Source organism: Salvia hispanica, chromosome 2 (assembly GCF_029641045.1).
Source record: "Salvia hispanica isolate PSC_SH4W2 chromosome 2, Shi_PSC_v1, whole genome shotgun sequence".
Classification (NCBI taxonomy): domain Eukaryota; kingdom Viridiplantae; phylum Streptophyta; class Magnoliopsida; order Lamiales; family Lamiaceae; genus Salvia; species Salvia hispanica.
This window is the reverse complement of record NC_142693.1, coordinates 52,411,121-52,437,660: the sequence shown is the minus strand read 5'-3', so window position 1 is coordinate 52,437,660 and position 26,540 is coordinate 52,411,121. Positions and strand designations below refer to the sequence as shown.

Below are 26,540 nucleotides of genomic sequence, written 5' to 3'. Positions count from 1 at the left end.
TACCACCGCTGCCGATTCCGGCCGATTCGGCTGCACAACCGGCGGATATTCATGAAGAAAGGTCGCACGATTCTGGATCAAAACATGCAGAGACCGCTTCACAAGAGGCAGAGAAAGAGGTGGCGGTGGAAGAACGGCCGGGGGGTGACGGATTGACGAACGACGAAACCATGGTGGGGACAGAAAAGCAAGAAAATGAGAACCCTAATCTTTAAGGTAGGGAAGTTTGTGAGGGGGAAACCCCTGTTTTTGATGAAGTTTGTGAGGGGGAAACCTCTGTTGTAGATGTAGTTGCTGAGGGGGAAACCCCTATTTTGGAGAAAGTTGCTGAGAGGGAAACCCCTATGGACTTTGGGGACGAGACCCCAACTGATTTCAGGGGCGCAACCCCTGAACCCATGGAAGAGGGGGCAACCCCAGGAGATGTCAGGGGGGAGAACCTCATTTATATTGAGGGGGCAACCCCGATGTTGGATGGCGAGGGAGAAACCCCACGAAAATTGATGGAAGAATTACAGATGACTGGAGAACCGGAGCCCGTTGTGGAGGGGCTACACTTGATTGTGGACCTGGTTGATGACCGAGAGGAAGATGTACCAAAGATAGATGAGAGGGCAGAAAGGAGGCGCACCAGGAGGAGTCTCCTCGATGAGGTCGATGACTTAGTTCCTGATGCTGCGGAGGCAGAGGAACGCCGCCTGGCCAAGGAAAGGGCGAGAAAAGGAAAGGCGGCGGCGACCTCATCTACTCGGTCAAGGAAAGCTCCCTCCGTCAAGGAGGTCGAGGAGACCCTTTCCCCTATAACCGAGGATCCCTCTGTCGAGGAACAAGATGAACCCATTTCTGAGCCCATCTATGACTCTGAAGAAGCCGAAGAGGAGCCTATTCCAGGACGTCCAGAGATTTGGTTGACTAAAGAACTGCTGGAGGAGATGAGGCAATTCGAAGATCAGAAGAGGACCGCAGTGTACAAGGAACGATGTGGCGCCGGGAAGATGGCCAAGTCGGGGAAGCAGTACAGCTCAAGGGAGCTTAAAATGATTGCATGTGACAAGGAGTTCCGCGCCTGTATCCATTCGATTGGATTTGAGTGGTTGCTGCAGCACAGCCAGGAAAAGGTGCCAGTGGATCTAGCGAGGGAGTTTTTCTCCACCTTCCGTTTGAAGAACACCACTGATCTCGACGCGGATTCTATAACGTTCAGGCTTTTTAATGAAGAGTATGAGATGAGCATTCGGGAATGGTCTCTGCGGATGGGGTTGTTTACCCAAGCCGAGGATGAAGAGGGGGCATGGAATGATAGGATGGTTGGAGTGCCGAAGAACACGCCCGGTTTCAAGGTGCAAACGGCATGGGAACTGATCACGCACCCCAAGGCGGGGACGTTTAAGTCCAGCTACTCCAAGGCCTCCCACATTGAAGACCGAATTCTCCGCTTTGCTCAGACGTTTGTCAGTTACAACTTGATGGGTACCGCTAATTCAGCTCTTACAACCACCGACCTCTACTTCACATGGTGCATGGCGAAAGGTGTAAAGGTGCACCTAGGATATTGGCTGGCGCAGGCATGCCACCAAATGACGAGCAACCCTGCGCGTCATATGTACACCTGCCACCTCCTCGGCGGTTTCCTCCAGCGGAACATAGAAATGAAAATTGCCAAGACTGCTCCTTTGGTAGTCATGTGCGAACCCCCGGAGGTGTTCAGTGTTGATTATTTCTTCAACAAGCGGTTACTGCAAACTCATGGTGCCAAGACCCTTTTCTACTCGTTAGAGGATAAGGTTAAAGCAGAGCCTGAGGAAGTCGAGGAAGCCATGCCAAGTGAAGAGGTTGAAGAACTGCGCAAGGAAGTCCAGGATGTGAAGAAGGAAATGCAATCAATGAGGAGGGAAATTATAAAGGAACTTGGTGGGATCAGAAAGGAATTTTTTGGGAATCGGGAGGAAGTGAAGACCCTGAGGGGCAACATTGCAGATTTGGCGGTGAAGTGCGCCAAACAAAATGAGCGAATGACGGAAGCGGTGGAGCTTTCAATGAAAATGTTGAAGTGGATGCAGCAGACGCTCCCCTTGACCCAGTCGAAGGCAACTCCTGGGTCCAGCAGTGAAGTCAAGCAGCCCATTCAGAGCAGTCCTTGCGTCAGGCAATCGCAGCAATCGCTCAAGCAGTTGATCTCCCCGGCCGTTCCCAAACAAGTTCCAGCCCCATCTAAATCAAAGTCTATAGTGAGGAAGCCAGTACTCGAACAAGCAGCACAGGAGGAGGAAGAGCTGGAGCAGCCAACAAAGAAGAAAGTAAGAATGACCCGACCCGAAATCCCACCCCAGTCTGGCTCTCGAGGGAGCCAGCCCCAGAAGTGAATCACCATCCCATGACCAAGTAACTTTTAATTTTCATTCTTTTAGTTTTTTTTTTAATTTATTTCTGTTACCTATGTGTGTTTTATAATTGTTTGTGTCTTCTCCCACTTAGCCCACTTCGTGGTCTAAGTGTGAGAAGTTTGTATTTTCTGTTTTATTGTGCTTTTCTCACACTTAGCCCAATGCTTGGTCTAAGTGTGAGAAGTTTGTGTTTTCTGTTTTATTGGGTTTTTCTCCCACTTAGCCCAATGCTTGGTCTAAGTGTGAGAAGTTCTGTTTTGTAACCTGTTTTGTTGTTTTGCATTGATCTCTCTGTTTTCCCCCTTCACGACGATGGCTTGGGGACAAGCTTGAGTGAAGTGGGAGGGGGAGAGGAGTCAATGCATTACTTTTTCTGCATGTTAAGAGTCTGTAAGTCTAAGTTTTGTCGCATGAGCCAGTGAATATAATACAGCATGATTCCCTTAGTGAAAGTAATTGAAAATAGGAGGCATTTCAACTTAGAAACTTTTTCCTGTAATAAGCCTAGTTAATCTGAGTGAAACGAGAATGATAGAGGATGCCTCTACTTACTCAGTTGTGAAGCCCTACTATAATAGTGAGTTATAAGCCTTAAATTATTTCAAGCTAACACATGTTAAGGGCCACCACTGAATGTTTAGGGAGAAGAGTTGTGAAGGAGGAAAAAATGGGAAATTGGGTTATGAAGGTATAAGCTGGACGAAGTCCAGGGTAAGGTGTTATAAGCTGGACGAAGTCCAGAAGAGAGGAGGAATGGAGGAATAAGCTGGACGAAGTCCAGGGGAAAAAAAAAAAAGAGGAAAAAAATATATATAAAAAAAGGAGGAATAAGCTGGACGAAGTCCAGAGGGAAGTTGTCTAGAAGGCAGGAATGATAATAGCCTGACCCAGGAAAAGGAGGAACTCTCATAACCCGACGCTTCAGTGGTGTAGCATTAACTTAAGAGAGAATCGATCCTAACATCCCTGGTGAGGAATGAGTGATCGAGTGAATCCAACAATCGGGTAAGTAAAAGGCTATCTTGACAAGCTGACAGATTGGTTAGGTAAAGGAAGGGAAAGGGCCTATTTGGAGGAGTGCAACCTATTGAATTGACCTTAATCTTGTGGGGACGGATGCCTAAAAGTTGAAGCTAGCTCATGTATATGTGTTTACGTGTTTGTATGTTTTTTCTTACACTTTTTAGTTTTTAATTGTGTCTAGAGTCCAAGGAGTCGGTCCGGAGATAACCTTGCTTGAAATTGGCCTTATTCTTTTTCTTTTCTTGTCTTTATACTTGAGGACAAGTATGGTTTAAGTGTGGGCAGTTTGATAAGGCTAATTTCATGCATCGGTTATATGGTAAAAAGCGTTACAATTTGCTGGGTCTAACATGTTTCCTAAGCCAGGTGTGTGATAAAATCGCTAGATCGAGGGAATGCTGAAGGAAACGGTCTAGCAAAGGAATGAAGTGAAGTGAGCAGAATTCAAAAGAAAAGAAGGCGTGACAGAGGGAGTCAGTGGCTGAGGGCAACAAAGTGTATCTATACCTCGCTGGACCCCACTCCAACGCCTATAAATAGAAGAGCATGCAACGCACAACGATATCACTTTTTCACTCTCTTTTAGCTCACACACATAACACACACTTGGGAATGGGAGATCTGGGGTAGTTCGGGTTACGAAGGGTTCATTTCTTTAGAAGGTCTCAGTTGCAACACCGTCCGCGTGTGGACGAAGATACAATCTCTTTTAATTTCAGTTGTTTTGCACTTTTGCGGTCGAACTTCACTTTCGGGAGTCGACTTGGCTGTTGATGTTACTTGTTATCTTTTCGCTTCTGTTGGTTTGCGTTTAGTTGTGATATTTTGAGTTGAATTACGTAGATCTTGCTGCTGAGAGTTTATTTTAACAAGTATTATGTCGATCTCTGTTTTATTTTGATGTTGTGGTACTCGATCTGTGAATTTGGTGATAGATCTGTGGTTTATTGACTGAATGGAGGTTGTTGTTTGAATCTGAAGTGATGAAGTGTTTCTGTTGGGAGGAGTTTGTGTCGGACGCTTGGATCCGGAGTGGATTTAGCGTCTGAGGTTGGATCCGAAGTGAGGAAAGGAAGTTGTTAGATGGATTTGAGTTTTCTGCTTGTTTCCTGTTTTACTTCGTCTAGAATATGTAGATCCGTTCAGTTCTTCATTGTTATGCATCAATTTGATTTAGATTGAGTTTGCTCTGCTCTGATTTCGTTCATGTTCTTCTTCTTATGAGTTTGTGTTTTTTACTCAATTTGGTTGAAGAAGATGATGTCGTTGTTAGTTAGTACCCGAGTTAGTTATTCTGCCAGCTTTTTGTCCGTACCCTGCTTTTTCAGTCATGGTCCCCACAGTCAGTTTGTTTCCTAGGTCTAGGTAATTAGAGTAGTTTTCTTAGATCTGGTGATTGAGCAGTTAATTTTCTTGCAACGTTCTCTTGTTATTTTCGCCTAAGTCTAACTATTAGCGTAGGAGTTTTAAGATTCCCAAGTCAAGTTTAATTTGTTTCCTCAACCCAAGAAAAATGCGTGGCAGCAGCCAACACCAAAAAAAAAAAAGTCGAAATCCTTGAACATGATTATTACGCATCCTTCTCTGTGGGATCGATCCCTACTTCCCTATACTAGGTTTAGTAAAGTGGTTGAAGATTTTTGAAAGAAGTGCTCTGTGTGTCCGACGACCAGGATTTCCTTCGACCAACGAGTTCCTAGACCGCGTGATCTAGTGGATTTGCTGGACCAAGGGGACCTGTTTATTTCCTTCTGTGCGCACCGTGAACACATACATCGTACTTTCAAGGCCCAAAATTCAAGAAAAAGGCCCACAAAATCTAGCCTCTGCGTGGGCCACCCGCCCGGGTGGAATTTGGTGGTCAAAAACCACCCGCCCGGGTTGAACTTGCTGTTTCCGCCATGCCTTCGGGTAGCCACCCGCCCGGATGGATCTTTTTCTGCACTGCGCGACTTCCGTAAAGCGGCCATAACTTCCTCCTGCAGACTGCGATCGGGGCGTGTAAGATAATCACGCGAACGTCATTTCGACAGGCAGAATACCGTATAAATCCAGCTGTAGGTTCAAATTTTCATGTGCGGCTCCATGGTCGTATCAAATAATTAATCAACAACCAAGTTTCAAAAATGACTAAAGGGTCTATTTATACTAACCTCAATTTAAACATGATAAAAAGTAGGCAAAAACATTACTCTCAGCATGCACCGAGCGGTCCGCTCTGGACTGGCGGATAGTTCGAGCCGGCCGCTCGGACTCTCTAGAACGATCTCTCCTCTGTGTGGCTTTAGTAGATCGGTCATAACTCTTTCCAGTGGACTCTAATAAGCCATGCGAGATACTCAAATAAAGCTCTTTGGAAACGAATGACATTAATGGTCTTTGGAGAGAGTTTTGACATCATCTTAACCAGACGATTACTAAATGAATCCATCTGCAATTGAATTCTTTAATACATGGCTTCAATAATCATATCAACGAATATCCATAAAGAAAAATAAGTGAGAGCAAATTAAAAACTAGGAAAAAGATTAGGTTCTGACTATCTAAGTGTATTTATAAAAATGTAAACATCCAGTTTGATCCATCTTCGAGAAAAAATATTAAATAATGTATTAATCTTTTAGATAATTTCCAAATAATAGAAAATATAACAACCCTTACTCGAGAGTCGAATTAATCATTTAAAATCATTTAAATGGTATTACATTCTATTCCTCCGACTCCATTAATTGACATCCTTACATTTTACTACTTTAAATGATGGATTTCATATTCCATTAACTCATTCATCTCATATTTTATTATAAAATTAATATATAAAAGTAAAATCCAAATTTATCTAATTTTTTTCACTCATTTTCTACTATAATTCTTAAAATTTATGCCAAATCAATTGGTGCCAATTAATAAAATTCGGAGGAAGTAACGTTTTTCCAACTCGTTATTCTTTTATTTTTAAACTTCCTAGCATATTACAAAGATTTTAATTGGTAGATCAGATATTGTAGTTGATTGACAGGTTAAATCATTAAGTTTACAGAAAAAACTGTCAAACTTCAAAATACTTCCTACTCCCTTCGTCTGCTCCCTCCGTCCTAATAATTATGAAATTAGGAATGTTAGTGTAACTTGCAATTTGTGGACTGACCTCAATAGCCCTATAAATTTAGCTTGGGTTGAGAATTTATATCCCAATAAAATTATAACCCAATTGGCCCGCAACTCGAATAGTGCTAACCCGAAAACTCGATGGGCAGACCCAAAAATCTAATAAATTTTTGTTGTTTTGTTTATTTGACTCTTAATTGACAATTCTTTAAAATTAATTTTATAGTATAAATAAATAACCTTCAATTTTATACTCCCTCCGTCCCGCTTTAGCAGTCCCATTGACTTTTCTGCCCTCTTTTTGTAAAAATGATAAAAAATAGTTAAATAGGAGAAATGGTAAATTAAGAGAGAGAATAATATAGAGAAGAGTCTTATCTACATTATTGTCTATCTTACTTTACCATTTCCCCACTTTAACTATTTTTTATCATTTTTACAAAAAGAAGGCAGAAAAGTCAATGAGACTGTTAAAGCGGGACGGAGGGAGTATTAAATATACATATTATATGTTAATTCTTAAGATAATACTTAATAGACACATAAAGTAGAAATATCAAATTTACTAAAAAATTATACTCCCTCCGTCCGGTATTAGGAGTCTCGGTTGAGTTGGGTGCGGGTTTTAAGAAATGTTTGAATGTGTAATAATTGGAGTGTGTGATAATGGAATGTAGAATCCATTTGCATTATTATTTGCTTTATTCTTTAGATGTATTTTTACTTTTGTTTTTTAGTGTTTTATTTTATAATGTTTTTATTTCACTCTTTATGGAAATGTCTAACTGGGACTCCTAATGCCGGACGGATGGAAATGGTCAACCGGGACTCTTAATGCCGGGCGGAGGGAGTACTAAAATTTTAAACATGCTTTAAAATTTCTCAAAATATGTATTTTATTTTATTTATACGAATTGTAAAATTGTTTTTTTTTATCATATTCAAGCATATATCTCAAATTTATCATAATTAAATATTTTACTTCTATAAATATAACTAATTTTCATCATTATGTATTGAATTGATCGTATGTTAATTTTATCGCCATTAATCCGATTAGTCCTGTGGACTAGCCCGAAACCCGAACCTTTAGAGTTATGGTTGAACTTTTATAACCCGATAACAATCACAACCCGACTAGCCCGAAACCCGAACCTTTAGAGTTATGGTTGAACTTTTATAACCCGATAACAATCACAACCCGACTAGCTTGCACCCGATTGACCCATAACCCGAGTAAGATTGGCCCGAACCCGCTAAGCTGACCCGATTGACATTCTTATATGAAACATTTGGTTTTCGATGTGAGATTTTATATAGTATTGTTTTCTCAATTAATGGAAAGACAGTAAATTGATGGAGAAGATCAGCGTGAGAACTGGGGGCATGACTTGGAGAAATATTTGAGAGATTGTCTTTGGACTATTTGGAAAAGAAGAGCACGATTTTGATTCATTTTGGGAAAATTGAGTCATTAACTGTTGAAAGAGAAATAGCCATATCTTCTCCAGATTACTTCATGGTTTCGAGGGTTTCATTTCCATTTATCTTTGTTCTTAGTTTGTTCACGATTGGCAAAAAACTCTTTGTTGCTCCAAGCATATAGATGGATAATTTGCTCGTGTGATTTATTCTATGTTCTCCTTTATTATATGATCGTCTTTATCATAGTCTCATTTTTTTTAATCTATTACTTTTGGTGCATCATTTGTAGTAGTTCCCTAGTCTTCTTTAAATGAATTACCGATTAAAATTGTTCAGATGATAATTTGATAATGGATATCAGGTGCTAATAGTAGTTGATCTTTGAGTTTCGCGCATACGTGGGATTCTTAGATAAATGAAAGTTGGTTTACAGAATATGAATTAAGCTATTATTAAACTATTGTATGTCAAGCATGTTCAGTGCTAGCATTGAGAATGGATTTTATAGTCCCAAAATTCATAAGATAGAATTGAATAGTAGAATAAATCACCATTTTATCCATGAATGTTTAGAGTAGCAATCTCATCTCTTAATTCGTCTTGCTCATTTTTTTTTCTTTTATTGTTTTTGCATGATCTTTAAACTAAATCTTCAAACTAAAAGTTCTTATTTTAATGTACTTTCTTTGCTTTAGAGTTAAATAATCGAAACTCAAAGTACTACATTCGACGCAGTATTCTTGCAGTATTGTTGTAATATTAGAGTTATTTTATTAAACTTGTGTGATCTTGCACTTGATATTTGATCTTTTTCTTTATTTTGTAGGTACTTACTCCGTGTTCTTGAGAGTGATAGCTTTGACAAGGGCTTGGAGCCCCCTTGATCCGTATCCGTTGTTGCATCGAATCATCACAAAATTACGATGTCCACCCGGCCTCATATTGTGCTGGAATGGTATTTCTTTCCGATCCATGCCATTCTTTGTAGTATACCTGACAAATCGGGAGATGTAGCCACAATAAAAATTTCAGTGAATTGTTGAAGCTATCAGTGTCATTGATCAGACAAGTACCAAGGGCTTCCGGTAGACTTCTTTCACTTTCGAATTTACTTGCAACAAGTCCTAGCATTAGTATGACCCTCCCGACCACTTAGGCATATGACGCACCTTCTTCCAAGTGTTGAGATGCCTGAATGCTTTGTGGGTCATCGTTTGGAAGACCGTCATGGGCGTTCGTGAGGATGTCGGCTTCACTAGAGCCACTCCCGGCCAACTACTGTTTATCGAGGAAATACCCCTGGAACTTTTGTATGTTCTTGCTTGCTCTTCCAATCGCATTGTGTAACATTCTAGCGTTGTGCTCCACAGTTCATGCCGGACGGTTGGTGTTGTAGATCTGTAGATGCGCTCCTAGAACTGCCTCCCAGTTTGGTTTGTGTCGATGACTACATCTTCGGACACTGAAACATAGACCTCAAACATCTTCTCAACCTCGGCCAGAGTATACGGTGTGTGGACATTGAGATCACCACCACCGACATCGAAGGGGTTTCCCTCTAGAAGTTGGGACAACGGCTGCGTCGAGCTGGAGTCGGATTCGGGCGTCCACCTGTATTGCCCATCGGCGGCATTTTGCATGTCCACTGGGTAAGATCGATAGCCACCCGGAATTTCCGAGCTTTGGGTAGGGGACGGGCCGAAAAACCTGTATCCGACGAGTCGAATGACAGAGTTCTGAACCAATTATGGTTCCAACCACCGGACATAGTTGCAAAGAGAGAGTTTTTGACAATTTGAGAGAGTGTTGTTTGGTACGAATATTTTTGTGAATGAAATGGAGGTATTTATAGATGAATTATGTGAATTTAGGAGTAAAAACAAAGAAAATAGTTTATTAAATTGGAAAGAAAAAACAAATATATTTTTTTGTGAAGTGGAAATTTTTTTTTTATTAAAATTTGATTTAGTGAATTTTCAAGTTTTTTTAGAAAATATTTTTCCAATGGCTATATTGAAGCCCAATCACAGGGTGGGATTGGGCTTCAACGCGCAATATGGGCGCGCCACATCGCCCGGGCGCGTGCATCCGTTAGAACGAATGGAGTTCTTAGCTAAGAGCAGCGCCGTGCCATCGGCACGTTTCTACTCTTCCGAATGGACAACGTTAGGGATGCTCCAATAAGAAATTGATAAAGTGTGAGAGGAAAAAAAGAAAAATAAATAAAATAGTTCAGAGGAAATGTACTTAAAAGTATACAGTGAGTAATAAAATGGAATGAACTTTTTATTTTTTGTATGAGATATATTTCGATGGATAAACGAAAAAAAAATATATGACTAATTATTTATTCTTATGGACGGAGAAAGCATTTATACATACAAAGGAAATTGGGGTTGTGCCAAAAGTACAAAAATTCATGTTATAAACCCCAGTTATGCCATAAACTAATACCATTAAAATATTACCCAAAATACACTAGGGACTTGACAATAAGCAGCTACATAAAGGATGGAGTGAGATAGATAAGCTAATTATATGCAGGATAAATATTCGAAAGTGTGAGCTTAAACAAACTAAGTGGGATATTCCTACATTGAAACTAAATTATCATAATTAAGAAAACATGCTATAGCTAGCCAACTTTAAAGTGTCTATATATTAATCTACTTTTATTTCGTTAACAATTTATTTATTCGATAAATAACCTTATCTACATACATGCATGTACCAATATCAACAACCAAATCTTCATCCACGAGTTTAAACTTTTCGAACACATAACAAAGTTCTATAGAGGCGAATTAACTTTACTGACGCCAATAAACTATGTCAGAAAGTTACAACCTTTGGCGCGGTTAATTAGTTTGATGATATAGGTCATGTCTGACTCTAAATGAACAAATGATGAAGCTTGGGATATAAGATAAAAAAAACTAATCAAAACACTGTGAAGACCATGTTGGTTTCTGGATTACAAGAGATAACCGGACATAACCGGACGTAATACAATCAAAAGAAGGAATACAGAAAGTAAAGAACTGAAACAAAATTACAACGGAAATTGAAACAATAAACCGTGAACAAAATTAGCCGAGTCGAGGAGGCCTCTTTCTGCAAGACGAGATACGCCCCGGTAGTGCTCTTCGGATTAGCGTTTCGTCCCAAAAGATAAAACGGCTATGTCTTTGATGAAGCAGCACCGCTATCAGTAGAGCTCCGGCGAACTGGAAGGAGGAGAGGGCAGAGCTTTCAACAGAAAAACAATGCCTAGAGAGGAGAGAGCGTATGATGCAAATGCTTTGTGAATTCTAGTGTGTAGAATGCATGGAGTGACTAGCCTATTTATAGGCTCAGTCCATAGCAGGGGTCAACACAGCCTTGATGGCTGTCATCATGGTGAGGCTGTAACGGTCGGGCGTTACAAGCCGTTACGAGCTCAGAGCTGGAGAGAATAAATCTAGACGCGTCTAGGTTCATTCATGACGTAGACTATCACGTGTCAGCCACGTTGGCTTTACCGCGTCATCCTAACGAGGTGTCATCCCGCTTGGCTTGTTGACGTGGAAACTGTGGTGGTCTAAAAAGAACTAGACTCACTAGCCTTGGGTCAAACCCAAGCACCAAGCCCAAAGACCACCCAAAGACCAATTGCCAAGATCCAAGGACAAGGGCTCGGGCTTGAGGCGGCGGCGCGCGCGTGTGGGCTCTTTCACCCATCTTAGTCCACTAAAATTATTACATGTAATAATTCTTTTTATTAAATACTTGTTTAATAAGTTTGTCATTACCAATGTGTGATAATTAACTCTCTTAATTAATCCATTGGATTCTCTCTTAGCTCATTTAATTAGTTTGCAATTTTGCACAACTTTAATCCATTATTTCTCACTCACCGGGAATCGGATTTGAGCAAATGAATATACCACGGTCATCTACTCCGAACGTAGATCGACACTATATCATTTAATTTCACAAAATTAAATGTCTCGTTGAAATTATAATTGGTCAAAGTCCTTTGACCGGGCATAGATTCCAACAGACCGCATGTACTGTGCGAATCGGTCGCACCACACATGGCCCGTGCGCTAGTTGTCAAAAATCATTCTCGCCAGAAGCACAGTTGTGCAATTGGATGACTAATTTCATAGCTCGTGCGTGCACACAGTGGCATATCAAGGATTTTATATTTAGGGGTACGATATATAATTATAGCGATTTAGAGCCTCAAATTACGAGCACTCGATAGCATGACTGAATTATCAATTGATGTTTATGAATAAATACATTGGCCACAATTGTAACATCCCACTTTTTCGAACCCTAATTTTTTAGACGTGAAATTTTTTGCATTAAATGCTTTTAATGCAATGATATATGTGGATTAAATGATGAATGATTTATTGCAATATTCTTTGTGACCTAATTGCAATATGGAGTTGAGTTTGAGTTGAATAGTTGATAAGGCTAATTTCATGCATCGGTTAAGTGGTGAAAAAATGCTATATTTTACTGGGTCTAACACAGTTTTTAGGCCAGGTGTGTGACGGAATCGCTAGATCCAAGAAAAGTTGGAGGGAACGGACTAGCGAAGGAAATGAAGGAAAAGTGAGCAGAACTGAAGGAAAAGGAGGCTAGAAGAAGGGAGACAATAGCTAAGGGCAACAAAGACTATCTATACCTCGTTGGGCCCCACTTCAACGCCTATAAATAAGGAGCATGCAGCACACGCCAGAGAAAAATTTCGCTCTTAGCTCACACACAACACACACACTTGGGAAATGGGAGTTCTGGGGTAGTTTAGGGTTTCAAGGGTCCCATCTTCAGAGAAAGTCCGTCGTAACACCGTCCGCGTGAAGGGCGAAGATAAAATCTATTTACTTTCGGTTCTTTGCACTTTATTTCGTTCGAATTTCACTTTTGGAAGTCGATTTGGTTGTTGCTGTTACTAATTATCTATGCATTCGTTTAGTTTCTGTCATGATGGTGTTTATCTCGTGTTGATCTACGTTGATTCTGTTTTGTTCGAAGTTTTAATTTCGGCAGTTTCATGTTAAACTCTGTTTTGGGTATTTCTGTGTTTGATCTGGGAATTGGCTGTGGATCTGTGTTGTTGATTGTTGATCGGAGGTTATTTGTTGAATCTGAAGCTATGGATTTACTTTTAGCCGGAGTTGTGTCGGATGCTTGGATCCGGAGTGGATTTAGCATTCGAGGTTGGATCTGAACAGGGGATTCAAGTTGTGCATGGATTTTTGAGTTTTCTATTTCCTTTCTGTTTTACTTCGTCGAGTAGCCGTAAATCTGTTAGGTTTCTAATTGTTCTTCGTCGAGTAGCCGTAGATCTGTTAGGTTTCCAATTGTTCCAACGACCAGTGAGCTCCTAGACCCTGTGATCTAGTGGATTTGCTAGACCTAGGAAACTTGTTATTCTTTTCTGTGCACACAGTCTAAACAAGCGATTCTTCAAATGGCGCCGTTGCCGGGGAAGGATGGCGTTTATTGTTATTGTGTTTGAGGATTTGGTGTAAATAGTTTAATTTCTGTTATTTTGTTCTCCTTGACAGTTTATGAACACGGGCTTCCATTCTGGAAGTTGGGCTAGTTCATCTGGGTCAGGGAGCGGCCAATACAAGTGGCGAGTCAAGGAGTCTACGTTTACCATCACCACCAGATCAGGTTTAAGAACAGAGGACCCATTCCCGTTTGAATTTGAAAGTGAGAAGGAGTGGAATTCGTCAGGAGAAGAAGACCCGAAGTCGTCAACAGAAACAGAGCATTCCGAGACTGAGGAGGAGGAAGACCCAAATATGGCTCATTTAGTAGATCCCGATCCGGAGATAGGGTCACTCACCGCATATCTCGACGGTGAACCCGCCCATGCTATAGTCTCAATCCCGCGCCGGAGGTCTATTGATATCAAGACAAATGTGCTCGGAGTTTTGCCCACATTCTCTGGACGAAGGAACGAATGTCCTTACGAATTCTTGAACAAGTTTAGTAAGCTGTGTAGCATTCAAAAGCGCCACAACGAGGCGACTGAGGAGGACTACCGTTTACGTGCAGTTCCGTTTGCCCTAAAAGGGGAGGCTAATACTTGGCTGCTGAGGCTTCCACCAGACTCGATTAACACATGGAAAGATTTCAAGCTGGAGTTCTTGGATTATTTTTTCCTTTCCAACAAGACAAATGCCTTGAAGAAGGAGTTTCAGGAGTGCAAGCAGGAATATGATGAGTCTCTGAGTTCTTATTGGTCCCGGTTCAAGGGACTGTTGGATGCTTGCCCGAACCACAGGATGATTGAAGCGGAGACTTACTATCTGTTTTACGAAGGAGCAAACCCTGAGTCAAAGGACTTGATGAATTCCTCGAGAGACTTTGGGAAGGCTGATTGAGGCAAATAAGGCCTATGATAACCCGCGAAGCATATTGAGGAGGGGGTCAGCCAATGTAGTGACGGAACAAGATGACAAGAAGGTGGAAGAAAGAATAGATAAATTGGAGAAAGCACTGCTGAACGTAATTGAGAAATAAAACCCTCATGCTCCAGCGGAAAGTGAGAAACCCCCTGGTCCAGAGGAAAGGCAACTTCAGCCTTATTCCGGTCAGCCTTGTGAAGGGGAATGCCAAGCCCAAGCAAATTCGATGGGGAGCTGGAATCCGGATGGAAGTTGGAACCAAGGAAGACAAAGGGATACCCCATGGAGGACTCACCCCAACTTTAGATGGACTGACAACGATCAAAGTCAGCCACCTCCACTGCAGATCACGAATTATGCACACCCTCCGGAGAGGCAGTCCAACTGGTCAGGGAAAGGTCAAGAGGGGCAATTGCAACTGGGGTATAGGAATCAGGACCATACTAATTGGGGAAATAGGAATCAGAACAATCCAGGGAGCTCCTATGTGCCACCTCACCAGAGGAATAACCAGGGGAACTATCAGAATTCCCAACCAAATCATCAAGGAAATCAAGGGTCTAGCAACCAGTACAATAACCATCAAGGAAATCAAGGGAACTATCGGCAAAACCAAAGTCAAGGATCAAATTTTAATCAATTCAACTCCAGGCCACAAAGGAGTTTGGATGACATGGTCCACGACCTAGTGAATTCACAGCAGTTCATGCAGAATAACTTGCATTCCAACAACGACGTGGTGCACAAATTGCAAGACGCCCAGACGGAACATAGAGCTGCCATGGATATGATGGCGAAGCAACTGTCCCAGATTGCAGTTTCTTTGAATGAGATGAGGGGAAATGAAGGGAAACTTCCTGCCACAGTCAAACCACCGGACCGAGCAAATATTAGTCAAATCACCTTGAGATCCGGGCGAGGCTATGAAGGACCGACCCTGGAGATTGACGAGGAGGTACCCATACAGGCTAGTAAAGGGAAAGAAGGTCAAGTGTTTCAAGGGGATAGCCCTAGACCCAGAGAAGTCCTTGTTCAGGATGATCTCCAGAAAGGAGATTTAGGGGGATCTCTGCCTCGACCAAGTGACCCATTTTTCCTAGATCCAGAACCTGAGGTAGTGAGCAAGGAAGGAAGCAGGGAAGTTGGTGAAACCCAGGCTGGGAGTTCCACAAATGCAGTGAAGCGAGCAAAACCATTTCCATACCGGGGGGAAGCAAAGAAAAAGAAGGATGATACAGAGGATATCATGGAGATTTTTAGCAAGCTGGAAATCAACCTGCCATTCTTGCAAGCCCTGAAAATGCCTGCCTTCAGCAAGTTCATCAAGGAATTCATTGCAGGGAAGACCATACCAGACGGGAAGATTGTGATCGGGGAGAATGTGTCTGCTGTGATACAAAAGAGAAGGATGCCCTCGAAATGCACAGACCCAGGTATGTTCACATTACCCATTTCTCTAGTGGACATCAAGGTCGAGCATGCTATGTGTGATCTAGGGGCATCTATCAATGTTTTACCGCTTTCGATCTACAAGAAATTGACAGGAGTAAGGATGGTCTCTACCAAAGTGGTAATCCAGTTAGCAGATAGAACTTGCATTTGTCCTGAAGGTGTGTTGGAAAATGTCATAGTTAAAGTGCATGATTTTCTATATCCTGCTGATTTCTATGTGATCAAGATGAATGATAATGAGTCTGCTGAGTCTAGTGGCGTACTTTTAGGGAGACCATTTTTGCGTACTGCTAAGACCATTATCGATGTCTTCGATGGAACAATTTGTTTGGATTATAATGGGGGAAAATATACATTTAGCATAGATGAGGGGATGAAAAGGCCATTAGATGTTGAGAATCTATATGCTATTGATGTTATTGACCCTCTGATCCAAGAATATCTTGAGACGGAATTGATACTGGAACAAATTGACAACTTGGAGTTGAGCCATTCAATTGACAGAGAAGTTGTAGGGTGGTGTGCAGCAATGAACACAACGGAGTTAACAGATGAGGAACTCACAGAGGCCATCATGGAGTTTTGCAGGAATCCTGAGTCAGCTAGATCAAGGGAATCGGCTCACGAGGCTAGTCTGGAGAATTCTCCTGGGACTGGGAAGGAGGCATTACCGGATATTGCAGAAAAAAATCCCTTGCCCCAGGAGACGAATGCAACAAAGAAGGAACTGAAGACACTTCCACCAGGCCTCAAGTATGCTTACTTGGAAGAAAATGAGGCATTCCCAGTAATAGTCAACAGTGGCCTGACCAAGGAGCAGGAGAAGGAATTGTTGGAAGTCATCAGACGAAACAAGAAAGCAATAGGGTGGACTCTCTCAGGTTTAGTAGGAATCAGCCCTGATCTTTGTATGCACAACATCCGTCTAGAAGAAGGTGCAAAGGCTCATCAAGATGCACAACGTAAACTGAATCCGAACATGCGAGAGGAAGTTCTGAAGGAGGTGTTAAAATTGCTTGGTCTAGGGATCATCTACTCCATTTCGGACAGCGAGTGGGTCAGTCCTGTCCATATGGTACCCAAAAAATCTGGAATACAAGTTGTCAAGAATGATAAGAACGAATTGGTACCCACTAGGCTGGTAACGGGGTGGAGGATGTGCATCGACTACAGGAAGCTGAATGAGGCCACAAAAAAGGATCACTTCCCCCTACCTTTCATTGATCAGATGTTAGAAAGATTGACTGACAAACAGTATTTTTGTTTTCTTAATGGATACAGTGGCTACTTCCAGATCTACGTTAACCTAGAGGACCAAGGGAAAACCACGTTCACGTGCCCCTTTGGTACGTATGCATACCGAAGAATGCCGTTTGGGTTGTGTAATGCACCAGGGACGTTCCAGCGGTGTATGATGAGTATTTTTTCGGATCTGCTGGAAGTATGCATTGAGATATTCATGGACGATGTTACCGTATACGGAAACTCATTCGATACTTGTTTGGCCAGCCTTGATCTAGTGCTGAAGAGATGCCAAGAGAAGCATTTAGTGTTGAATTTCGAAAAATGCCACTTCATGGTGACGGAAGGCATTGTCCTGGGTCACGTGGTTTCTGAGAGAGGAATACAAGTAGACAAAGCAAAGGTAGATGTGATATCAAAGTTACTATACCCTACGAACCAAAAAGAGGTTAGAGGCTTCCTAGGTCACGCAGGTTTTTATAGGAGGTTTATCAAGGATTTCGCGAAAATCGCGCAACCGCTCACTCATTTGTTGCACAACGAGATGGAATTCGTCTTTGACGAAGGGTGCAAGAAGGCATTTCAGTTGCTCAAAGTCAGACTCGTGTCAGCACCAATTATCAGGGCGCCGGACTGGAATCACCCTTTTGAGATAATGTGCGACGCGAGTGATTTCGTTTTGGGAGCTGTCCTGGGACAAAAGATTGATGGAAAAAGTTATGTGATCTTCTATGCTTCTAAGACTCTGAATCAGGCTCAGAAGAATTATGACACCACGGAGAAGGAAATGTTGGTTGTCGTATACTCGTTTGAAAAATTCCGACCCTACCTTCTTGGGTCGAGGGTTATAGTCCTCACAGATCACGCAGCAATAAAGTACTTACTGGCCAAGAAAGAGTCTAAGCCGAGGTTAATCCGTTGGGTGTTGCTCTTGCAGGAGTTTGATTGAGAAGAGAGAGACAAAAGAGGAACGGAGAATAGAGTAGCCGATCATTTGAGCCGAATATATCAAGGGGAAACAGAAGAGGCCATACCCGATGTTTTCCCTGAAGAACATTTGTATTTTCTGGGGAAATTCCCTAGACCAATTAGCTGGGAAGCAGTTTTGGCTTTAACCGGTCTAGGAGAATCCGATAAAGGAAAGCGCACACTTAACGCAGAGCCGTGGTTTGCTGACTTAGCCAACTACTTGGTCACGGGAGAGGTGTCAAGTTCAGACGAAGTTTCCCGGGCCCAGAAGATGAAAATTAAAAGCGAAGCCAAATATTACTTTTGGGACGATCCTTACCTATGGAAGATGTGTTCAGATCAAGTGATTAGGCGCTGCATTCCCGAATGGGAACAAAGAGATGTGCTAATTCATTGCCACACTTTGGCATGTGGAGGTCACTTTGGACCAAGGAAGACAGCAAGGAAGGTTCTGGACAACGGTTTTTACTGGCCGACACTCAATAAAGATGCCTTTGAATTTTTTCAGTGTTGCGAGAGATGCCAACAGACAGGGGGAATTTCAAGGAGGGACGAGATGCCTCAAGTCCCGGTGATTGTGTGTGAAATTTTCGACGTATGGGGGATGGACTTCATGGGACCATTCCCATCATCCTGTGGGAACACTTATATAATGGTTGTTGTAGACTATGTGTCTAAGTGGATAGAAGCTAAGGCCACCACAACATGTGAATCGAATGAGGTGGCAAAAATTCTGAAGGCCAATATTTTCAACAGATATGGAGTTCCTAGAGCCATCGTCTCAGATCAAGGAACACATTTCTATAATCGCACCATCGAGGCCCTGATGAAGAAATATGGTGTTCACCATAAAGTGTCGACCCCGTACCACCCTCAGTCTAATGGCCAAGCGGAAATTTCTAACCGCGAAATCAAGGCAATATTAGAGAAGACAGTTAATCCGTCAAGGAAGGATTGGAGCAAGAGACTCGGTGATGCATTATGGGCCTACAGAACTGCTTTTAAGACGCCTATTGGGATGTCGCCTTACAGGCTTGTGTATGGCAAGATGTGCCACTTACCCGTGGGTATCGAGCACAAGGCGTACTGGGCAGTAAAAGACTTGAACATGAAGCCTTCGGCTTGTGAAGAAGAAAGGAAATTACAGTTACAAGAACTGGAAGAGCTGAGGCTTGAGTCGTATGAGTCTGCCATGTGGTACAAGGAAAGGACGAAGTTATGGCATGACAAAAATCTCCGGGTCAAGGAACTCCATGTGACAGAAGGTGCTCCTTTTCCAATCCCGGCTCAAGCTGATGCCAGGGAAGTTGAAGTCAAAGTGGATCGGTCCATATACCATCGTCGGCCTCCGCGCAAACGGAGCAGTGGAAATCCAGGGAAGTGCCTCTAACTCGGTCCCTTTTCTTGTAATGGTCATAGAGTGAAAGTCTATAGGGATAATTCTGAGCTGTGTGTAGTGGAGGAAGTTCCATTACGCGCACTCCCTACTATCACCTAGACAGACTAGGAGGTATTCTCGATGAATTCCTAGGTCAGGTAAATTGGTTGATATTTTTTAAAATTTGTACTGAACCAGGGAATCTCGGGAATACTCAAGAGGGAAGGTTTAAATAGTCTAACTGCTTTTCAAACAAAGGAAAATCCAAAAAAATGTATATACAATTTAAATCTCCCAAAATTATTTTCGAAGCACCAGACTCCGAAGGGAACCGATGCCTTATATTCTAACCTTGACCTAGGAGTCTGGCGCCTTCATTTTCTTTTATATATGGTCATGGTTAGGGAAGTCTGCTAGGGAAGGAGAGCCTGGAGGAAGAAGTCAAGGAGAGCCTGGAGGAAGAGGTCAAGGAGGGATGGAGATAATTTGAATTTCAAAATTTGGCTGATATTTATGGGAGTTGTACGGTTGCTTACATCACGCCTGCAACTGCACCATCTTTTCATCAGAAAAGGCAAACCGTCGCTTCTCTCTCCAATAATCTAAGTCGACGAAAACTGCATTTCCTCTCCCTTCTCTCTACTTTCGTTCTCTCTCTAGAACACAAACCCTAACCAAATTCGACCAAATTTCCTTTTAATTTCAGATCTACAGAAATGGATTCAACCCAGTCCACCGGAAGTTCGCAGCCAACGGTGTATGACGCAGCCCTGTTAGCAGAATTGATGCAGAAATTGGGGAGCATCGAGAAAGCGAAGGAAGTATACGCTCTGTTCTCCGCTAGCCTAATGACATCCGCGGCGGCCATACCATCACTGACAATTCCAGCGGATTCAGCGGCATAACCCGCAATTCACCAGGAAGAAAAGCTTCAAGATTCAACTGGGGGGCCGGACTCTGGATCTCAACATGCAGAAACCGCTTCACGGGAGGCGGATGCAGAAGAGGCAACGCATGAACGGCCAGAGGATGGTGGGTAGACGAACGGCGGAACAGAGGTGGAGACCGAACGACAAGGTGACGAAAACCCTTATTCTGAGGATAAGAAAGATGCTGAGGGGGAAACCCCTGTTGTGGAAAGCACTGTTGAGGGGGAAACCCCTGTTGTGGTAGAAGTTGCTGAGGGGGAAACCCCTGTTCAAGAATCGATGGCTGGGGGGAAACCCCTTTGGAGACTAGGGATGAAACCCCTACGGATTTTAGAGGTGCGACCCCTGAACCCATGGAAGAGGGGGCAACCCCAAGAGATGTCAGGGGGGAAACCCCCGTTTATATTGAGGGAGCAACCACGATGGTGGATGATGTGGGGGAAACCCCGGAAAAATTTGTGGAAGAAACAGATCTACATGTTACTGGAGTACCGGAGCCCGTTGAGGAAGGGCTGAATTTGATCGTGGACCTGGTGGATGACCAGGAAGAGGATGAACCCCAAGTGGACAAGAGGGCAGCAAGGAGACTAGCTAGGAGGAGTCTCCTCGACGAGGTTGATGACTTGGTTTATACTGAGAAGGAGGAGTTCCCTACCCGAGGGACGAACGTGGAAGAGGCGGAGGAGCGTTGCCTGGCCAAGGAGAGGGCAAGGAAAGGAAAGGCAGCAACGACCACGTCTACACGGTCAAGGAAAGCTCCCTCCGTCCAGGAGGTTGAGGAGACCCTTTCCCCAGTAACCGACGTTCCCTCGACCGAGGAACAAGACGAGCCTATTCCTGAGCCTAGTTCTGAATCTGAGGGAGCTGGAGAAGAGTTTATTCCAGGACGACCGGAGATATGGCTGACTAAGGAACTGCTAGAATCTATGAGGTAGTTTGACGATCAGAAACGGGCTACAGTGTACAAGGAACGATGCAGTGCAGAGAAAATGGCTAAGTCTGGGAAGCAGTACAGCCCCAAGGAGCTTCGGATGATTGCATGCGATGAAGATTTCTGCGCATGTATCTATTCAATAGGGTTCGAATGGTTGCTAAAGCACAGCCAGGAGAAAGTACCGGTGGACCTAGCACGGGAGTTTTTCTCCACATTCCGACTGAAGAACACCTCTGACCTTGATGCGAACTCCATAATTTTCAGGCTCTTTAATGAGGAACACGAGATGAGCATCCGGGAATGGTCCTTGAGGATGGGGCTGTTCACCAAGGCTGAGGATGATGAAGGAATATGGAACGAGAGGATGATCGGTGTGCCAAAGAATACGCCGGGATTCAGAGTACAAGCAGGATGGGAACTAATCACTCACTCGAAGGCAGGGGCATTCAAGTCAAGCTATTCCAAGGCTTCTCACATCGAGGACATAATCCTACGTTTTGCTCAGACGTTTATCAGCTACAACTTAATGGGAACTGCTAATTCAACTCTTACAACTACCGACCTTTATTTCACTTGGTGCATGGCAAAGGGCATTAAGGTACATCTGGGTTATTGGCTGGCTCAAGCATGTCATCAAATGACCAGCAACCCTGCTCGACATATGTAAACCTGCCACCTCCTAGGCGCCTACCTCCAACGGAACGTAGAAATGAAGATAGCCAAAGCCGCACCCTTAGTCGTAATGTGCGAGCCCCCTGAGGTTTTCAGTGTTGAATACTTTTTCAACAAGGGGTTGCTTCAAGCGCACGGAAAACAAACCTTCTTCTACACGGTAGGAGATAAGGTGAAGGCGGAGACAGAGGAGATTGCGGAGGCCATGCCGAGTGAAGAAGTTGAAGAGCTGCGGAAGGATGTTCAGGATGTGAGAAAAGAGATGCAGATGATGAAAAAGGAAATGGTGAAGGGACTAGGGAGGATTAGGAAAGAATTGAACGGAAGACGGGAAGAGGTGAAGACCCAGCGGGACAATATTGCAGACTTGGCAGTGAATTCCGCTAAGCAAAACGAACGCATGATGGAGGCGGTGGACCTTGTAATGAAGATGATGAAATGGTTGCAGAAGACACTCCCCTTGACCCAGTCGAAGGTAACTCCTGGGTCCAGCAATGAGGTCAAGCAACCCGTCCAGCAACCACCGCAACCGCTCAAGCAGATGGTCTCCCCACCCGTCCCCAAGCAAGTGTCAATCCCAGCAAAATCAAAGTCTCTGATGAAGAAGCCAGTATCCGACCAGCCAGAACAGGAAGAAGAAGAGCCGGAGCAGCCGACGAAAAAGAAGGTGAAGGTGACCTAATTGCAATATGGAGTTGAGTTTGAGTTGAATAGTTGATAAGGCTAATTTCATGCATCGGTTAAGTGGTGAAAAAATGTTATATTTTACTGGGTCTAACACAGTTTTTAAGCCAAGTGTGTGACGGAATCGCTAGATCCAGGAAAAGCTGGAGGGAACGGACTAGCGAAGGAAATGAAGGAAAAGTGAGCAGAACTGAAGGAAAAGGAGGCTAGAAGAAGGGAGTCAATAGCTGAGGGCAACAAAGACTATCTATACCTCGCTGGGCCCCACTTCAACGCCTATAAATAAGGAGCATGCAACACACGCCAGAGAAAAATTTCGCTCTTAGCTCACACACAACACACACACTTGGGAAATGGGAGTTCTGGGGTAGTTTAGGGTTTCAAGGGTCCCATCTTCAGAGAAAGTCCGTCGTAACACCGTCCGCGTGAAGGGCGAAGATAAAATCTATTTACTTTCGGTTCTTTGCACTTTATTTCGTTCGAATTTCACTTTTGGAAGTCGATTTGGTTGTTGCTGTTACTGATTATCTATGCATTCGTTTAGTTTCTGTCATAATGGTGTTTATCTCGTGTTGATCTATGTTGATTCTGTTTTGTTCGAAGTTTTAATTTCGGCAGTTTCATGTTAAACTCTATTTTGGGTATTTCTGTGCTTGATCTGGGAATTGGCTGTGGATCTGTGTTGTTGATTATTGATCGGAGGTTATTTGTTGAATCTGAAGCTATGGATTTACTTTTAGCCAGAGTTGTGTCGGATGCTTGGATCCGGAGTGGATTTAGCATTCGAGGTTGGATCTGAACAGGGGATTCAAGTTGTGCATGGATTTTTGAGTTTTCTATTTCCTTTCTGTTTTACTTCGTCGAGTAGCCGTAGATCTGTTAGGTTTCTAATTGTTCTTCGTTAAATTGCTAAAATCCAGTCTGACTGTTTTTCAATTACGCTTCGTACCTGTTTCTTTTGAGTTTTTGATGCAATTTGAATTGGAGAAGATGATGTCGCTGTTAGTTAGTACTTTAGTTAGTTGTTTTTCCAGCTTTTCGTCCGTACTCTGCTTTTTCAGCCATGGTCCCCACCGTCAGTTTATTTCCCAGGTCTAGGTAATTTAGAATAGTTTCTTAGATCTAGTGATTGTCTCGATTTCAGTTTACATGCATGATTTCTGTTCTGCCTAGATCTAGCTGTTAGCGTAGCAGATTTCAATTCCAAGTTTAATCTAATTTCCTCAACCCAAAAATGCGTGGCAGCAGCCAACCCAAAAATAATTTCCAAATCCTTGAGCATGTTCATTACGCATCCATCTCTGTGGGATCGATCCCTACTTCCCTGTGCTAATTTTTAGTATAATTGGTTGAGGGTTTTTGAAGAAGTATTCTGTGTGTCCGACGACCGAGATTTTCCAACGACCAGTGAGCTCCTAGACCCTGTGATCTAGTGGATTTGCTAGACCTAGGAAACTTGTTATTCTTTTCTGTGCACACAGTCTAAACAAGCGATTCTTCAATAGTCAAACTTGTTGAATATATGACGTGGCTATTGAATAGTCAATATTGTGGAAAATATGACGTGGCCGTGGAATGGTCGAAGTCGTTGGAAAATGTGAGGTGGAGGTGGAAATTCGAATATGTGAATATTTTGATGCGGGGGAAAATAATATTGTGGTGAATTATTTTCCTAAGGGATGAGTGGGAATTTAATAGGAGCATTATTTAATTAAGTGGAATTTTCGACCCCTCCTATTTATTGGAAAGAAATCCTATTTTTCTTGGATTTAATTATTGCTTGGGATAATTATCCAAATTAAATCCAAAGTCCGATTATTCCTTATATAATTGATGAAATTTTCGGCCCTTATATTGTTTCTAAAGGAGATTTTCGAAATCTCCTATAGTATGGGAGAAGGGATTATTTTATTCTATTATTTGATCCCTTGTTTATTCTCTTCCATAAATAAATCCAAATATTCTAGCATATCTTGCCAAATCTAGGAAGATCTTGCCATATCCTATTTAAATTAGGATTTTAATTAAATTCCTTGTGGGAGGAATAAAAATCACGCCTATTTCCTTTTAATTGGGGAGAATTATTATTTTTATTTTGCTCCGTGATATTTTATTCTACTCCGTGAAATATTCAAATTAAATCATAGGCTAATTTAATAGCCTAGAATTCGAAATCCCCTATTCTCTCAACCAAATTTAACGCCACTTCTCCACCAAATCTCCTCCAAATCTTGATTTATTTAATTATTGGATTATATCTTGCACTCTATAAATAAGAGTGAGAAACCTAACCCTAGCATCACAAAATCACGCCCCCACTCCCAAATTTCGATCTCTCTCTCTCCCACTCTCTCTTAAATTTTTCTTCTACTTTCTCCATTATTTCTTCATCTTGTGTGAAGAATTGAAATTCAAGAATTTGTTGAAGAATCAATATCCTACTTGTTTCCTACCGATTGTTCTATTGAAAAGGTATTTTTATTTTGATCTTCTCTTCTTCTACCGATCAATCGGTGTTCTTGAGTCCACATGCATTTAGATTGAGTGAAGGGGAAATTAATTGATGAATGGGATACACATGGTGTGTGTGTGAAACCGTGTGGGTGTGTTTTGAAACACTCAGGCGTGACACGATTTGATGATAAATCTGGAGTTGTTGTGCGAATAAAAGCGTTATGATAATCGTACTTTGATTTTGAATGATGATATTAAAAATAATCGATGGGAAGAAGAGAAACGTGAGAACATGCATGATTTTGATTCGTGATTGAGACTTACTTGTAATACATAAATTAAAGGTGAGAACTCGCGTTCACGGAGTGATAACAAGAAGAATAACATACTTGTGGCCTAGGAATCGAGGTGGGCTTTATTCTTAACTCTCTCTTATGTTGCAAATATAAGAAAGTGGAGCGATAAGGGTGGATTAAACTGTTATGCCATGCCTATGATTATTTTGGATATTGTGTGTGCTTGATGCCTAGTTTGCGAGTGCGCTCCAATACGCTATAGGGCTATATAAACGAATTCGGGTCTGAGTAGGGCCGCAAACCCTATCAGGCTAGTGTAGGGAGATCGGGAGCAGTCCTTACTAGTCGGCCGGTCTCGTGGGCGAAAGTGTGGCCACACTTCGTCGCACCATGATATTGTTGATTGATGAGAAAATGGGAGGCATTGTTTGACTGGCCAATCCATGAAATATTTTGTGATACTCGATGCTATCTTTTCAATTAAATGCTAAACCTCGAGTTCACTATGGTAAGGGTGGCATAACTATAAAATGCTTTGGCATGAGTCCACTGAGTATGTTTAAAATACCCAGCCCTGCATGTGTTTTCCCTATGTGCAGGTTGAGCGGCGACGGGCGGTCGGTGGTGTTGAGACAGTTGAATCGAATAAAATGGATGATTGGAACTTTAAGTGTAGTCGTGTCTTCGTACATGGCTCCGCTTTCTCTTGGATTGCTTCCGCTGAATTTTTGAAACTATTTATCTTTGGTTGGTTTGAACTTATTTCTTCCGATAGGAATATTGTGAAATATTGCGTTTTGTTGGAGTTACAATAAACCTTTGACTTTTGAGCTTAGCCTATGTTATCTATTCAATCTTGATTTTCGTATTTAAGGCGTTAACTTATTGCCTTGATACTTCATTAAACACTTGGTCAAATCTCTTTAAATGAAACCCTAGTCTACATTCTTGTTGCCTTAAGTTCGCCTAGGTAGCAGTCGCCGTATTTATTATACCCTAGAAATCCAGACTGTTACAACAATGGTCGACGCTGATCGGCGCCCTTATTGTAAATGCTTTTATTGGACACTTATAGTTTTGACAATTCTTCCTTGGAAGCTCAATTTTATTTCACACAGTTTTTCTATTGGAATATTATTCGTTTTCAACTATGTTTGTCGAGCGTATGTCC

At 42.4% G+C, this 26,540-nt stretch overlaps 1 protein-coding gene across 1 annotated transcript; it reads left to right on the top strand.

Moving 5' to 3' along the window:
* Positions 1-518: 518 nt before the first annotated feature.
* LOC148932612 (uncharacterized) lies at positions 519-8,824 on the top strand. Its single transcript, XM_089065179.1, has 3 exons — positions 519-1,824; positions 8,277-8,301; positions 8,767-8,824. The coding sequence occupies exons 1-3, from the start codon at positions 519-521 to the stop codon at positions 8,822-8,824; spliced, it is 1,389 nt and encodes a 462-aa protein (XP_088921305.1).
* Positions 8,825-26,540: the final 17,716 nt, after the last annotated feature.

What these genes read in the sequence shown, in the direction of transcription:
- LOC148932612 (XM_089065179.1), top strand. Translation starts at nt 519, where the DNA reads ATGACTGGAGAACCGGAGCCCGTTGTGGAGGGGCTACACTTGATTGTG. An exon ending in AGTCGAGGAAGCCATGCCAA is followed by an intron (nt 1,825 to 8,276) that starts GTGAAGAGGTTG and finishes AAAATTGTTCAG; the next exon opens with ATGATAATTTGATAATGGAT. An exon ending in AATTTGATAATGGATATCAG is followed by an intron (nt 8,302 to 8,766) that starts GTGCTAATAGTA and finishes TTTATTTTGTAG; the next exon opens with GTACTTACTCCGTGTTCTTG.